The sequence below is a fragment of the Rhinolophus hipposideros genome (genome assembly GCF_964194185.1).
Source record: "Rhinolophus hipposideros genome assembly, chromosome: 5".
Lineage (NCBI taxonomy): Eukaryota > Metazoa > Chordata > Mammalia > Chiroptera > Rhinolophidae > Rhinolophus > Rhinolophus hipposideros.
Genome location: NC_138051.1, coordinates 28,204,496 through 28,220,787, shown reverse-complemented (window position 1 = coordinate 28,220,787; position 16,292 = coordinate 28,204,496). Strand labels below are relative to the sequence as shown.

The window sequence follows — 16,292 nt, the reverse complement described above, 5'->3', positions numbered from 1 at the left end:
GCACAGAACTGCCCCACGCGGCCTCCCTACCTGCTCCGATCTCCAAAGGGAATGGAGGAATATAGGCACTAAGAGGGAGAAGCCATCAGGTGAGCCTCCTTCCTCTCGCAGACACTGGAGGAAATAATTGCATGGAATACCTGCTGCAGGCAAGGTGCCCCAATCCAAAAGCAGAATCCCAAACACAAAATAACATAAAAAGGATCTCTCCTTGCTGCACAGGCTGTTTGGGATCTGTGGGGCCAGATGTGGTAGAACAGTTGCTCTGGCTTCACTTTGCCACTGGAGGGATTGAAACAACAAATAAGGGATAACTGATCTCAAGGACCCCAAAGAGTTGAGAAGTCCGGTTAGAGCAGAGGTGGGAACCACCTTGGCTTGTAGTGGGTTGGGGAAGGATACCCTTCACTGATGTGAAAGAGTGAGGAAAAGAGAACCCCTCACAGACAGATTCATAAGGTGGTGGGAGAGGCAAGGAGTTGCAGTTATCAGATTATTGTTCCTGCCTCCTCTTTGAAGATGGAGTTGGGGTGGTGAGGAAGTGGGCTTGAAAAGATTGATGTTATAGGCTGAACTGTGTCCCCTCCCTCAAATTCATATGGTGAACTCCTAACCCCTAGTTCCTCAGAGTGTGATTGTATTTTAAGATAGGGTCTTTAAAGAGGTAATTAAGGTTAAATTATGTCATTGGAGTGGGCCCTAATCCAATATGTCTGGTGTCCTTATAAGGAGGGGGGTTAAGACACAGACATGCACAGAGGAAAGACCATGTGAAGACAGAGGAAAAAGGCAGCCATCTTCAAGACAAGGAAAGAGGCCTCAAGAGAAATCAACCCTTCTGACACCTGGTTCTTGGACGTCTAGCCTCCAGAACTGTAAGGAAATAAGTATCTGTTGTTTAAGCCACTGAGTCGGTGGTACTTTGTTACCGACTAAGACAATTGATAAACGTTTATATACATGTTTAGGGGAAAGGTAGATGGTCCCAAGTAGGACCCTGTAAAAAGACTGCCAAGTGATATTAAAAGTCAAAATTATATTGGAAGCCTTTATTTCTCCAGTTTTCCACAACAACCGAGATATAGTTTACAAAACAAAGAAAAACAGCATTTGGATTGATTAAGCACAAGTGTTCTCCCAAAGGGGTACAGCAGGAAAGCAGTGAGAAAAAAAACTAAGGCACTTATAAAACAATGATTTAAGGGTTATATTGTGCAATCTAGACTATTTAAAGGAGGAGGTATTTAAAAAAGAAAGGTATTGATATATTAGGACAAAACGGAGGGTCACGGAACAGGAATTTATCATGTAAGAGGAAACAAACAGAAAGAAATGGAAGAACACAATTTGTGGCTAGAAAGTATGATTGTATTTTTAATATTTCAACATATAACAGACTCAGAAGTTCCCAAGGATGAGACTATTGGAGGTTCTGCCTCAAGCCTGGCATGAGCGAACCTCCACATTGCTATACTGGAAGAGCTTTGGATTCTGTCCCCAGACCGCAATGATCCCCTAGCCCACCCACCCTCAGGTTCCAAGGCCCAGACCCACAGCTCTGTAGCCCCGAGCCCCGTCAGAGCCGAGGGGAGTAGCCAGCCACCACGATATTCTCGCCGGTGATGTAGCTGGCATCTGGAGAGCACAGGAAGGACACGAGGCCTGCACAGTCCTCAGGCTGCCCCATCCTGGATGGAAGGAGCACAGAACATAGCATCAGCGATCTCACATTCTGGTCGTGCGCTGGGGCTAACAGGACTCTGCGGTGGGAATGGGCTCCAGGGAGGGACAGGGTGAATACAGCAGGACTACCTGCACCCTCCGGGCCTGTGTGGAACCCAGAATTCAGAAAAAGGAATGGCCAATACACAGAAAGAGGTCTGCTCTTGGGTCAGACTCAGTCTACCCTCCCCAATTGTACCCAGACCACCAGAGCACCAAACCCCACTTGCCTCTGCAGCTGATAGTTTTCCCTGATTTTGTTCCAGAGACTTTCATTCTTATAAATCTGAGCAAAAGGAAGAGGTGAAAGAGTCAGTGCTGCTAAACAAGGCGATGGGAGGGCCCCCGAGATTGTGACAAAACACACATGACAAGTTTGCCCTTCTCAGTGTTGATGGACTGAGTCATGGCTGAGTTCAGAGGATGGTGAGGACCTCAGCTCTAAGGATGTCCCCTTTCCCCATTAGTCCTCGGGCAGTGTCTCCATGCGCCAGCCTAGGGAACGGGGCATATGCCCCACTTCTCACCACTTTGCTGAAGTCAGTCTCGATTAATCCCGGAACCAGGCAGTTTACCCGGATGCCCCTGGGGGCCAGTTCCAACGCCAGCGTCCGGGTGAGGCCCAGCAGGGCTGTCTTACTGACATTGTAGGCACCCAGCGCCTGACATGGGATTAAGAGTGATTAGGAGGTGATGGGGGTGAAAGGAAGTGTCAGTTGGATTTCTCACCTACAGAGAATCACACCTGCCCAGCCCAGAGCTCAGACGTACTCCTCAGCCTGGTCTGAGAACAGAAGCCGGTGTGAGCGACCCAGCAGCCACATGGGCACCAGTTCTGCCCAGGGCAGCAGGACTAAGAGGGGGTCTGCCCCAGGCTTGGGGAACTACCACACCCTTTCCCAACCAGGACACACGGAGCAAGCACTCACCACTTGTGGTAAATAAGCTGAAATGGAAGAGACCAGGATGACAGCACCCCTCCTGAGAGGAGACAGACAAACACAAAAGGAGAGAGGAAGCTCATAAGTCAGTATTGATTGAAGGGCTATAATGCAGTCATTGAATAACGCAATCCTCACACAGTCCTACTCTTATTCCCATTTCACAGCTAAAGACACCGAGACTCAGAGCGGTTTAGTCACCCAGCCAATGAGTGGCAGAGCTGGGATTCTAAAGCCTATCTCTCTGACCCAATGTCCAAGCTCAGAACCACTATGCTTCTGCCTCTCCATTGGGGAACAATAGCCAAGCCAAGTGTGGGAAATGAGCTGAGTGGGCTTGGTGAAGAGGCAACAAGGCCAAAGGGAAATGCTTATCAATGGGTCACCTCTGAGAGCAGATAGGGCAGGAGGAGACAAGAAATGATAGCAACATTCTCTTCTCTCCAGACAGTCCTCAGCTACTTCCTACAGGGTATGCCTGTGTGAAGGGGTCAGAGGAGCAGATGGGTCCCAAGGCAGGTGCTGGCCCAAGTTCCTGTCATGAGACCCCTGGTAATATGTGTAGAGCGTGGTCAGATATATGGGATCTGGAACAGAGGCAGAGTCCCTAGACCAAGAAGCAGGAATGAGGAGGGCCTGGGGTGGCTTCTCCCTTTGGGCAGACATGGGGCAAACCCTGTCATAGTTTGTAAGTTGGTGAAAAGGGATTGTCCAGCTCTGACAAAATCAAAGTAAGTGAGGGTGTGGATGAACAGCCCACAAGGTTAAGGAGCTAAGCACAGCTTCTTCCCAAGCCTGGTGATGTCAGGGCCAAGGAGAACGTGCGTGGGTCCCTGGAACCTCACCCTCATCCTGCAGCCACTAGAATCAGAAACTATAGCTGCACGCGGGGTGAGGCGGGACAGAGGGAGGAGGGACGTGGAGATATCAGAAAGACCTGTGCTGTCCACGCCCACTCCCGACTGTGCCCCAAGCTCTCTGGACTCAATTCCTGTGCCTCAGTCTCCCCAACTGCCACCAGTCCCCACTCTGCCCTATAGCCTACCCTCTCTTCTCCATGTGGGGCAGCAGCTGGCTCAGCAGCAGGGCTGGGGCCTTCACATTGACGTTCAGGATCTGAAATCAGAGCAGGTGGAGGGCGTAGACAGACACCGTCAGCCCAGCTTTGTTTTCGTAAGACACCTGAAGTCCTTACAATTTGTGCAGCAAATCCAGATGTGTGTAGATCGGACAGACTAATCCCCCTTCTGACCTGGGCAAGAGCTGTTTCTGACTTCTCATGGTTTAATAGGCAGGCAGTTTAAGGGACAGGCCTGGGAGCAAAGCCCTGAATATGTGACCTGTTCAGGACTGGGGCGATAGAAGGATTTGTTCAGGTGTTTAAAATAACTCGTCGTGCCAATACAAATAATTATGTAAGCAGAGGATACTGGAAAAAGATTGAAGAACATAAGGAGGGAAAGTACTAGGTGCTGAGAGCAAGGGAGATTTCTGGAAGAGTCGTCTTTTTAACTCTGTGTTTTTATTGTTGATGCTCTTGCCTTGTCCCCATAGAATGTAAGGCTTCTCAGAATGCAAGAGCATAAAGCAAATCAGAAGGCATTATGCGTGAAGCATGGAGACTAGGGAAAATAGTGCAGGAAAAGCTAGAGTGAGGTTGGTGCCCACGGTTCACAGCACGTGGTAGGAACTGAGTATTATTCTATTCTACGTTCACAAGAACACGTGCTGTCAGGGCCAACCTAAGCGCCAGGTTATTGCAAACTTGGCTCTGAGCTTTCCTAGGGCCAACACGAACAGGGAGGCACAACAGAGAACTGCCATTGTGGCAGCTAGGTGCGCATGCTGACCCTGTCTGTGACTAAACCCTGGAACTGGGCTTCGACAGCAGGGTGCCTGACGTTCTGTCCAGCAACTCTGCCCGTGTGTCTGGGGACGGGAAGAAATATGGAGGAAATGGCAATAAAAGATGCAGGCGCTGAGCCCAGGGCTTAGACCGAGTGCCAGCCAGGACTGGAGTCACACCAGGAATCCCTCCTGAGGGGCGCTGTCTTCAGTGAGGTCAGCTGTGTTCTGCGTCTCTAAAGAACGAGTCGCTAAAGTTACATGTCTGTAACTGTCCACTGTTTTCCCCACTCCTCATCCCACACAACTCGTTTCCTTAGATGTGGGCAGGGAAGTGCTTCCATTGAGTTCTGCTGAGGCCCATCTGTTGGCAGGGAACCAGTGTTGAGATGACCCCTAGGAATGCTAGAAGTGGCTTGGATTCTAAAGGGGAAACAGCATGAGGTCCCCAATAAGAAGAAATTGAGGCTAGGCTAAGAGTTTCCTGATCACTCTCTGCTCAGACAGAGCCCTCTAGCGCATGAGATGTCTACCCTGAGCTCCATGAGTGTTGGCTCCCCGGATGATGGGCTGTGACAAGGCCCCTCCTAGACTCAGGAGCCAAATGTGAGCCACGGAGAAACAGAGAGTCTGTCTTTTGTTCAGGAGAAGTGCCCTATGTTAGCAAAGAAGGAAGACCAGCTCAGTGCCATCAAAGTCCTGGGTAAGAACCGTGAGCCTGAGTCAGGTGCATGCTGGAATCATGGAGAAGGAGGAATCCATGGAGGAGACATGGTGGGGCGGTAGATGAGAGATCCCGTCCTGCTGGGGAGAATGGGGTCTCCCTGAAGAGGTGCTCTGGCTGGCCCAAAGATAAGATGAGCGAGAAGGAATTTCCCTCACAGGACACCTACCGAACATTGGGTTCCGGTAAAAGCAGATCATCGAGTAAATTCTGAACTTGATTTGACCGTGTATTTCACCTCCAAGGTGGTGGCAGATGTAATTAGACGATGATTTCTGTCTAGTGGTGCAGAACTGCATGTGGAATAGCAAGTCCTTGGAGGATAGGTGAGCAGCAGAGAAAGTTAAGCTGGCTGTCGGCAAGTGTGCCCAGCTTCAGGAGGGAAGATTTCTAACAGCGCTGACAAAAAAGAGAGAGTCGGGATCCTATGAATTGAGACACTAACAGGGAAAATGAATCAGGAGGGTTAGGGGACTGTCAGCAATTAAATCTCAGCTACTTAATGACTAATGATCCTTCAGAGACATTAAGGAAGTAGAGAATCTGGAGTCTGCTGGCAGCAAATGCAGCGATCTCCGATTTCAGGTCATTCCTGAGGTGGGCTGGAAGGGCACCCAGCCTGGGTACATAGCAAGAACAGCAGCCCTGAGGACAGCGAGCAGAGCGAGGAGAACTAGGGAGGGCAGAAGGAAATACTCTGGCCCAGTTCTTGGGGCAGAAGGGAATGCTAACAATGACAGGAAGTACATGATTCCATCCATCCATCTTGCCCATCATTAGGACAAAAGAAAAAAACAGAAGAGTGAACAGAAGATGAGACATAGGAGAGTAATGAAGCCGGAGGTGGACCTCAAAAGCATTTTACAAAGTCTCTCCTGGACCTTTGAACACCAGCTGGAAGGATGGTTAAGTGGACTCATAACAAGTTGAAACATCCGAGCCCACAGAAAGCTGATGGGTGGGTGCAGGCCTGATGGGTGTATGCAGCAGGTTCATCGCGGAGACAGTGAGAAACCCTCATCTATGAAAGGCAGAGAATTTTAGCGGCAGGTACAGATTACCACAGTCGAGCACCACCACCAACGTATGACCCCATAAATGAAGGTAAGAACATAAATTGTTGAAAGAGAGCAGAGACCTTACGATTCTTGAGTCCTGCCAAGAGCAGAGACTTACTCCCACAGTTCTTCTCCCACAGCCTGGAGCAGTGCCTGGCACATAGCAAGCCCTCAATAAGTATTTGCTGAATAAATACGAAAGGAATGGGAAGAGAAAAGAACGCAGAAACAGTGAGGAACTAGCCTTAAAAACACACAAACCAGAAAGGAGCATCAGGGCACAGTGTGTGTGTTTACAATAACATAGGGAGGGGAGAGGAGAGGCTCGGTGGGGGCTTGCCCTGCGGGAGCCCATGCAGAGCCAGCACATCAGCCTTCAGCCAGCTCCCAGCTGCCTCTCACCTTGTCCCACACCTGCTCACTGGTCCCCATGGTGCTCCCCACCAGGGGATTGACAGCAGCATTGCACACCAGGAAGTCCACACCTCCACTGTACTCCAGTGCCTGTGGGGAGGGGAGACAAGGAGGACCTGGTGAGTGTGAAGATGGTCTGTGGAGAGAGCCCAGGTGCACGGGCCACTGAGGCAGATTAGTGTCTTGCTGATTAGTGGCACTATGCACTTGCTTGTTAGTGTCTCCACCAGGAATGGTCAGTCACAAGGCTCCTGTGAGAACCAAACTCTTGGCGAAGGTAAGTGCCCTGGATAGGCCACCGGCAGGCTCTCAGTGCTGAGGGCCTCGGGGGAGGAAGGTCTTCTCCAGGAACCCCTCTGGGGTCTTGGGATGTGAAATTCCTTTAGGCCCCTCCTCAACCATAGTTCTCTCAGGATGTGTGGTGAGGGAGTGTAGGGGTGAGGGTCCTCTCATGAACTGGCTACTTTCCAGAAGCCAGTGTCTGCTTAGGGTTACTGTGAGCAGTCATGGTCTCAGGACGTGTTCTAGGGCTCTGTCCCCATCCCGGTCCCTGCTCCTGCAGGGCTGAGCGGTGAGGAAAAGGTTCTGTGTGTTCTCCTGCCTGTGTCCTTCCACCCCTCGACCCCTCACCGTGGCCACCAGCTGCTTCCGGTCCTCAGCTTTCCCCACGTGGCACACGGTGCCCGTCACACTCAGCCCCTCCCCCTGCAGCGCTGCCACAGCCCGGTCCACGTTCTGCTGCTTCCGGCTGCTGACCACCACGTGGGCCCCGTCCTGGGCCAGACGCCTGGCGATGGCGAAGCCGATCCTGTGGGCAGACATGGCTGTGACGGCTCTGCCATCCCCACCCCCCTCCTAGGACCTTGATCATGAGACACAAAGTGAGTTCCAGAATGTGGCCCAGAGCGGCCTCCAAATCCTTGCAGTGGGGAAGAGGAACTATTGAACGCTTACTACACATCAGGCCTTCACAAGACTTCCCCATTGAATCCCCACAACTACAAGTAGAATAATAATATTTTATAGACAAGAAGACTTTCATATCAATTTAGATAACGGGAGTTTTTTAAAAGTAATGTTCCATCAGAACATTTGTAAACTCGCTGGGCACACAGCCTATATTGGGGACACTCGTTCACTGCCCAACGTTTTCTCCCGGTTGTTCTAGCCAAGGCCTCTGGTATACATTGCACTTTTCTAAGCCTAACAGCTTTCCTCTGCTCTGCCCTTTAAAACTGTTCTGCCAAAGAACGTGTGCAGCCCCCCTCTCCTTCTCCTTGCGTAAGGAGGTCTGAGGCACTCTTGACTGGGGCAGGTTGAGCCCCTGTGATAAAGAACAGAAGGCGTAGTTCCCCTCTTGTATAAACTGTCTGGGCAGCTTGGAATTTTCAATGTATTCATTTGCTATGAAGGCTGGATATGGGAATACACACAAAGTTTTCAAACATCATGGGGCTCTCAGAAGTCTGGATTGATTAACGAGTTCTACAATACATCGGTGTAAATTGGTGATGTTAGAGATCATGAAAGGTCAAAAGGAAGACAGAACCCCTGAAGCAATGGACCCCAGAATTTACCCCTCCTCCAGTCTGTGGAAACCACTCATTACCGATCGTGGCCCATTTTGGCAGTTAGAGGATGAGTGGAATTAAAGGGACATAGGCAGAGATGTGATCAGGAGAGGTTCATCAATAAAGGCTCTCTGAGCTGGTACCGAGACATGTCCTTGTGCCATTGACACTCTGCAGTCAATGAGAGCCCTGAGTCTGAGACACAAATAGGTCTCATGCTTCTCCTGCCTATTAGACCAGAACCCTAAAAGACTGATGGCTGAGTGCCCATGACGGATGGGGAAAGAGGGCTGTCCCCATGACGGTCATAAGTTAAATAGCTTAATGTTGAATAACTATGGTATATACCTGAAACTAACACAATATTGTATGTTAGCTCTATTTTAATAATAATTTGTGATAAAGTTAAATAGCTTGGGGTTACCCAGCCAGTTAGTGCAGAGACTAGATCAGACACTACCTGACCAACTCAGAAGCACCTGTTTTCCCAACAACATCATTCTTGGAACTTAGACACCAGGTGTGTTAGAGAGCGATTCTAGGATTTGGAGTTCTTTGGAAATGCCAGGGCTGTGTTGAGGTGGGGGTGTCAGGCAGGGATGTGTGAGAATGGCATCCCTGCTCTGGGATGGGGACACTAACATCTCCTGGTCACGAGGCAGCAGGGACTCCCATTAACTCACCCTTTTGTGGATCCGGTGGTCACAGCCACTTTCTCAGCCAGGGCACAGCGCCCATCTGCTCTTTGGCTGCTCATTCTGGCTGAGAAAGGGACCGAGGAGCAATGAAGACCTCTAAATGCCCACGACACAGCCCTGAAAGTGGCAGTCATGTCTGATTTCTTTCCTCCTGGACCCAAAGCTGGGGGAGAACCTGGGAAGACAATCACATCTTGAAACATGTTAGGATCTGGGTCTCCATGCATCCTTCATGGGAGGGTTCCACTGAAGTCTCTGATACATGTCCCGCTAGCCTTCAAACATGTACAGCATAGCGCTACTCATATCCTCTGCACGACCTAGTCCCTTGGGCTTCCCGTCACCGTGAGCCACAGCACCACAGCAGACGTGGATGGCACGGTGTTGGCCCTGCTAGATGCGAGTGATACTTACCTGACTCATCTCCATGTCTCCAAACAAGAAATATCACTGTATGATTCTGAGGGTCACCTTTGTACTTCCCTCCACACATCCATGCTTCCACAAAGGAACAGCATTGAACTTTCTTCTCACCTTTCCCCAGCCTGTTGCAACCACCCTGGCCCCAAGCTCTTGTCACCTCTCTGATCTGCTGCAACCCCCTGTGCCCTCCTCTGAAGCTCCCCACCTGAAGCAGCAGCCATTGTCCCTTCATCAGAGATACTAAACTTGTCAGCATTTCGGACACACTAGTTGCTTCCCCCAAGCACAAATGACTCATCCAACAGTAGATAAAAGTCCAGCCACTACCCCCTTGTCCCAAAACTTTCATAGGGCCTCTATCCTCACCCCTCCTGCCCCCAGGCCATACAGTCCAGGCCCACCTGTGCAACGATCCCAAGGCTCTGTGTCATTGTAACTGTATCAGCAGCAGCTCTTATATGCAACAACTTTCTCTCAACCCATGTCTTTTATTTCAAGGCCCCTCGTCTATAAGATCAAGACACAATAACTCTCTTAGGTTGGCTACTTCAGAAGCACACTCAAGAAACAAATAGTTTCTTTGGAGATGGTCCTGGGAAGCAATGTTAGGGGTGTGGGAGGGGTGGGACAGAAGGGAAGATAACTTATAAAACGTACGTTATCAAGTGGGTTATCTCTACAGAAAACTGAGGTCAATCCTGTGGAGGAACTGTGAGCAATAGTTTGAGTTTCAGAGTGATCCCTGTCAAATGGCAAGGACGCTGGACTCAGAGTGACCAAGAATCCCTGTTTCCTAGGACTGCAAGTTTTAGCACTGAAAGACCGACATCCCAGGAAAGTGCTCAGTCCTAGGCAAACCAGAAGAGTTGGTTACCCTCATAAGGGCATACCTCCTACTCCTGTCAATCATTGGGTGAGGACTGATCCTGTGGAACATGGAGGTGACCAGCAGAGAGAGCGAGAGCAGAGGACCTTGTTAAGGTGGGACGGTGTCGTAAGGCCATGCGATTTTGGACTTTCTTTTATGGACAAAAAGAAGCTCATGGAGCTTTTTACACATTGATAATCTTTACATAAATCCATGATGATCACACTTAGGGCGGCATAAACTTCATTCTAGGTCCTCTTGACTAAAACACCTGATCACTGGGGCTCTCATGTTCATTATTTTCTCTTAATTCTTATTCCACTTTCTGAGTGGTCTACCCCAGTCTTTCTACCCCTATTGAGCCCCTGCACACACTAACATAATGCTTCCCAGGGAAGAAAATCATAGGGCTCTGATAATAGACAAGTTCACACTCAACATAAAAACTTGAAACAACCATGATTTACTACGTGAATCTTTGGGTTTCAAAGCAAGTTCAGTCTTGTTGATCTCAAGGAGTGTTATGGACTGAATCGTGTCCGCCTGTGCACGGATTCAGATGTTGAGGCCCTAACTTCTACAACCTCAGAGAGTGATTGTCATTGGAGATAGGACCTTTAAGGACATGGATAAGTTCAAATAAGCCTGTTGGAATAGGCCTTAATCCAATCTGACTGTCATTCTCATAAAGAGAACATTGGGACACACAAAGGAGACAGATACCAGTGATGGGTGCACACAAAGCAAAGGCCATGTGAGGACACAGGGGAAGGTGCACATCTGCAAGCCACGGAGAGAGACCTTCAGAGAATCCAAACCTGCCGACATCTTGATCTTGGAGTTCCAGAGTGATCAGAAATAAATTTCTGTTGTTTAAGCCATCCCTTGTTTCATACAAGACGTTAACATTAGCGGTCTGTGGTATTTTGTTATGGCAGCCTTAGCAAACGAATACAAGAAGGTACCTCACAATAAGATTTCTTAACAGTTTACATTAATACCTGTTAATCTTCCTCAACCTTCTTTTCAACAGAAAATGTGTGCTAAGGATTTCAGACCAACAGAAAGAATCCCAGGAAATAGAGAATAGAAAGGCTTCCGTGAGCCTCAGATTTACATTCAAGGAGCCTCTGGTGATGCAGGTGAAATAGACTGTGCTTCTACTGTGTGGTAATGATATCAGAAAGTCAGTTTCATGGCAAGAGGAAGTAAAAAAAACAACTACATGTATGATTTCATACTCCATCCCTGATCTTCTGAGACTGACCATAAAACAAAATACGTGTTCCCATTTTTGGTCCAGAATACGTTGTAGAGTAACCTTTCAGTAACTCTAAAATTATTCCTCAATAAAAAGTTAATTTTTAAAATTAACCCTACATACCTTAGTGGATTTTGAGAGACTGTTTCTTAAATTTTGAAGGTAGAATTTGGCAATGATTATTAAAGTTGTGAATAGTAAAATCTGCTATAAAAATTTTCACACCTTTAAATTAGCTGCACATTTAGAAATGTTAGTTAACTTGTATGAAAATTGGGCTGTTCCTAAATTTTCCAAAATAGTATTTCCAATTTCATTGTGGAAACTTCTGGACACATTTCTGCATCAGAGGGATTCATGGGAGGGCTCAGATGGAGCCCTCTCCTCCCTCCCGTGCCTAGCCCTGCAGGAGCCCTCCTGGCCTGGGTCTCTGAGGATAGACCCATTGGCCCAGTGGTGCCTCTGGTGAGTGGTGAATACTTGCTACCACAGCAGGGAAAGGGGATTTCACCTGATACTTCTGGGCACAAAAATAAGAAGAAGATTAATTAGCACTTCCCCTGATAACGACTGGAGTCCTAAATTTAACTCTCCGTGTGCATACTTTGAGCAGTGTAGGCCACGGACCTCTAGGCACCCCCAGAACCAATGTGGAGACTTGAAGAGTAGAGATTGTGCTGAGAAGAAGTATGTGTCTCCTAGAGAATTCTGGCCCCTCCAGTCTCTAGAGCGCTCTGTTCCCAGGAGGACCCCTCAAGGAAATAAACACCTACCTGGAAGCAACGGACTCCGTGCTTTTCTCTGATCCTTGATCAGAAGCCTAGGGCTGCAGCAGTTGTGAGGTTGATCGCCCGAGTGTTCTGCTGTATAAGACACCCTCGTTTATTCTTGCCACAAATATTCATTGAGTAAAATTATTAAAAGGCAAAACAGCATAATGGCAAAGAACACTGGAGTAACGTTGCCTGGGTCCACAGACTGGATCTGCGACTTACTGGTTGTATAAACTCTGACAAGTCCATCTCTCTGTGCCTCAGGGTCCTGGTATGTAAAAATGAGGGTAACAAAACACTTCCTTGTTAGGATTATTATGGGAATTAATCCATTCATTTATGCAAAGCACTTAGAATAGTGCTCTCACAAGTAAGGACTCAATGAGCTTTACTTATATTTATGTATTTTATGCTTAAAATATAGCACAGGACTCACTACATTAAGTTGCCTCCTGGTCACTTTCTCCAGGTCAACATATCGGGCAAATATAAAGCCTAACATCTGCCTCTGATCACACTGACCTTGACAGGCTTTCTTGAACAATGCTTTGACACCTTCATTTTAAACAATTTTTATCCAGCAGAGAATTGTCCCAGAATACATGAGCTGAACACTGTTTTGTCCTGATTGCATCAACTTTTCTTGGCTTCAATACTCACTGAATGGTAATTATTTAGAACTTACTACACACCAAGGCTCTGCTTAGGACTAGACAGGCCATTATGAGCAAAACATATGTGATCCTGCCCTCAATACATCTTAAGGGAGACAAGTATTAAATACATTTAAAAATAAATGCATAGATAAATATATAATAACAAAATTGGTACGCGCTTGAAGAAACCCGATAGAAAGAAAGCAAAATAAGAAACACCTAATTTACATTGGGAGGTTAGTGAAGATCCATGTAAAGAAGTGATGTTTAATCACAGACCTGAAATTTCAGCAGGAATAGCCAGGTGAAGAGTGAAAGGAAGAATCCAGGTGTGTGCAAAGGTCAGAAGGAAGGGAAGAGCTTTTGAGATCCAGGAAATGGACCTCAGCCCAGGGAGTGAGATGAGACCCAAGAGGGAGCCAGGTCACAAGGGGACTCACAGTTTACGCCAGGGATCTGCGATTCTATTCCAAGAGTATTGAAAAGCCACTGAAGGATTTTATGCAATGGAGTGACAAGCAGTTGGATGTATATCTTTAAAAGATTGTTCTGGCTCCAGTGTGAAGTATGGATTGGAAAGCACGGAAAACAGACAGATTTCAGCTCCCTGCAACATCGGAGATGACTCCCAAAACATATTGCTAAGCAAAAAAAAGCAAATCACAGGAGAACACGTTCAGATTTATTCCATTACATAGAAGTCAAAAACCAGACAACATAAAGCAAAACATTAAGGATCTGTCTGTATCTGTTGCAAACATAAAGAAACACAAGAAAACAGTTATCTCAAAATTCAGGATAGCCGTTACTTCTGGGGACACAGCAGCGTTTCTGGTGTGGAAGAAGCATATGGGAGGTTTTAGGGGCATTTGGAAATACTCTATTTCTTAAGCTGAATGATGGATACATGAGTATTCTTTAAATTATCCATTTACATTATGTATACTCTTCCCTATGTGTGATTTATTTCATAACAATCATTTAGGTTACCTAACTGAAAAAGTTTATGAAGTGTTAAAATGTGAAAAGGATGGGTGATGAATACATGTTTTTTCTATTTACCTGAAATATTCTAATTATAATCATAAATAACAGATGGAAATAATATAATAACGAATAACAATGGAAAAGTAATAATAAATAACAAAGGAAAATAGATCCCAGGAGGGAGAAAGGAGAGAGAACAGCCTTTGGGTGGCATTGAACAACAAGGACTCCTTATTATAATGTATCCTGTAGGTAGAGGTGTCCTGGGTGGTGGTGGGGGTTGGGGTGGGGCGGGTACTTACATAGGCTGCAATGTAAATTGCTTCCTGGAACCCTGGAGCTCTGCAAGGCAATGGCCCTGCCAGGTAAGGCAGAAGTCTCAGCTGTAGATAACACTGACATGGGCTAGGATAGTGGCAGTGGGGATAGAAAAAAATAGACATATTCAAGTTACATCTAGGAGATAGATGAGAGGACTTGATAATGGATTGGATGTCTCAGTGTATCACAGAGATGAGAGACATGTATGCTTCGTGTTATTTGGCTTTTCACAAAATGCTGTTCCAAGAGCTGGGAGTCTGCTGCTTCACAGATGCTAATAATGCCTCGCTTGAAGATTTCGAAACTGACACAACTCTCTCAGAGTGTAGTTTTCCCATAATCACCTCAAAGACATTTGAATTCTGTTTTCATGCCAGATTTCCCTACAACTGTCAAACACTTAAAGATGCAAGTCTCAACAAAATAGTCCAGATCCAATGTTCTCTAATGAGCCCCCAAATGTCTTTTTGTAGCTGTTTTCTTTTTTTTCATTTCAATTCAGGATCCAGTCGACTTTCACATCTTGCAATTGATTGCTGCATATCATCCATCTAAAATCTAGAAAAAAATTCACCAGTTTTCCATTGTTTGAAAAACACAGGACAATTGTTTGGCAGAATGTGCTTTAGGTTTCTTTGATAGTTTACTCATAATGCCATTCAGGTTAAACAATTTGGCAAGAACAACACAAGGTAGTTGGACAACATAACACAACACAACATAGTTGGACAACACAACATAACAGCAGGATGCACACGAGTCAGACGGTGCTCTGTTGTTTTGTACTTCTACTTAAAAAAAAACTTTTTATTTTAGAATAGATTTAGATTTACAGATAGCTTGCAAAGGTAGTACGGGGAGGTTTCATGTGCCCTTCACCCAGTTTCCTCTATTATTATTATTTTTTTATCAAGTTTTTAATGTACGAAATCTGAATTCTGTCAGTGATATATACATAACCTCGATCAATTTCTTATGGCAAAGTTGTGGCTAAATTCACTTTTAAATTCAATGTTCCAAGCAGCTGGGCCAGCTTTTGGTTCCCTGACGGTCTTTCCTCCCAATGAGACGAGTCCCCACTATAACAACCTGTACTGATTCATTCCATCATAATATTCATCACATGGTATTTTAATGACCAGTGTATCACTGTCACACCCCAGAGACTGTCATGTTTACTTTGTCTTGAAATAGGTACTAAATTATTTGCTAAATGAGTAATGAACAATATTTCTATTCAAATGGTATGTATTTATCCATAATTATTGAGCCTTAATCTCCAAATATTCTATAATCTGATTTAAAATCCTCAAATTTAAACAAGAAACTTATACCAAGGCTTTTAGTTTGTGATAAATCATTTCTAAAATGTGTAGCTTTGAGGAATTTTATTATAAAAAGCTGGTACTCATATAAATAAACTAATAAGAACTTAAAATTCATCATACGTTTACTTCATTTTTTTTAGCTTGGCCTTCTAGTAAATCTTTAGCTTCATTGATTTTGACTACTATATAAGGAGTTCCTTCCTTGTCTGGTGATTTAAAAGCATAATTTGTCAATGAGCAGATCTTATTTTTCCTTTATTAGCAGTTGGGCTTAAACCTAGCATTAATGCTGCTTCTCATTTTTTCATTTTGGGTTCAAACCCACCTCTGTAATAGCGACCACTGCAGACAGATTTTGGTAGACATTGAAAAATTTGATTTAGTTGAGGCCCCTCATGTTTCATGGCTTACAAAACGTAACAGCCTGCAAATCCTACAGCAGCAATGGTCAGTCCAACTGCTACCACTGCACTGGCCATGGCTCTGGCTCAGCTCTCCTGCCTCCACCGAGAGCACCTTTCACCCCAGCCAAAAGCCAGCTTCCCTTATTGTTAACAGCTTACATTCATATGGTTCCTTTGTTACAATTAATCAGCCAATAAGAATTTATTATTAACCAAAGTCCATCCTTTGCTTAATCAGATTTCCTTAGTTTTTATCTAATATGTTTTTCTCTGTTCGGTGTTCCATCCAGGATACCAC

At 46.1% G+C, this 16,292-nt stretch overlaps 1 protein-coding gene and 1 pseudogene across 3 annotated transcripts; both read right to left on the bottom strand.

Moving 5' to 3' along the window:
• Nucleotides 1–1,041: 1,041 nt before the first annotated feature.
• On the bottom strand, nt 1,042–12,566 carry LOC308497675 (dehydrogenase/reductase SDR family member 2, mitochondrial-like). 2 transcript variants are annotated; one of them, XM_081048590.1, is made up of 9 exons: nt 12,299–12,550; nt 8,959–9,148; nt 7,335–7,512; nt 6,693–6,794; nt 3,709–3,779; nt 2,652–2,703; nt 2,250–2,384; nt 1,953–2,008; nt 1,042–1,688 (listed from the first exon to the last, which is right to left on the bottom strand). In XM_081048590.1, exons 2-9 carry the CDS (start codon nt 9,105–9,107, stop codon nt 1,577–1,579), a joined length of 855 nt encoding a protein of 284 aa, XP_080904716.1. In that variant the 5' UTR covers nt 9,108–9,148; nt 12,299–12,550; the 3' UTR covers nt 1,042–1,576. The 2 variants fall into 2 exon arrangements, with proteins under 2 accessions (XP_080904716.1, XP_080904717.1); XM_081048591.1 differs by lacking the exon at nt 2,250–2,384 and having other exon boundaries at nt 1,252–1,688; nt 12,299–12,566.
• Nucleotides 12,567–15,704: 3,138 nt separating this feature from the next.
• LOC308497835 (mitochondrial import inner membrane translocase subunit TIM14-like) lies at nt 15,705–16,069 on the bottom strand (annotated as a pseudogene). Its single transcript has one exon. The product of its transcript is annotated as a mitochondrial import inner membrane translocase subunit TIM14-like (transcript).
• Between the last annotated feature and the right edge of the window lie 223 nt (nt 16,070–16,292).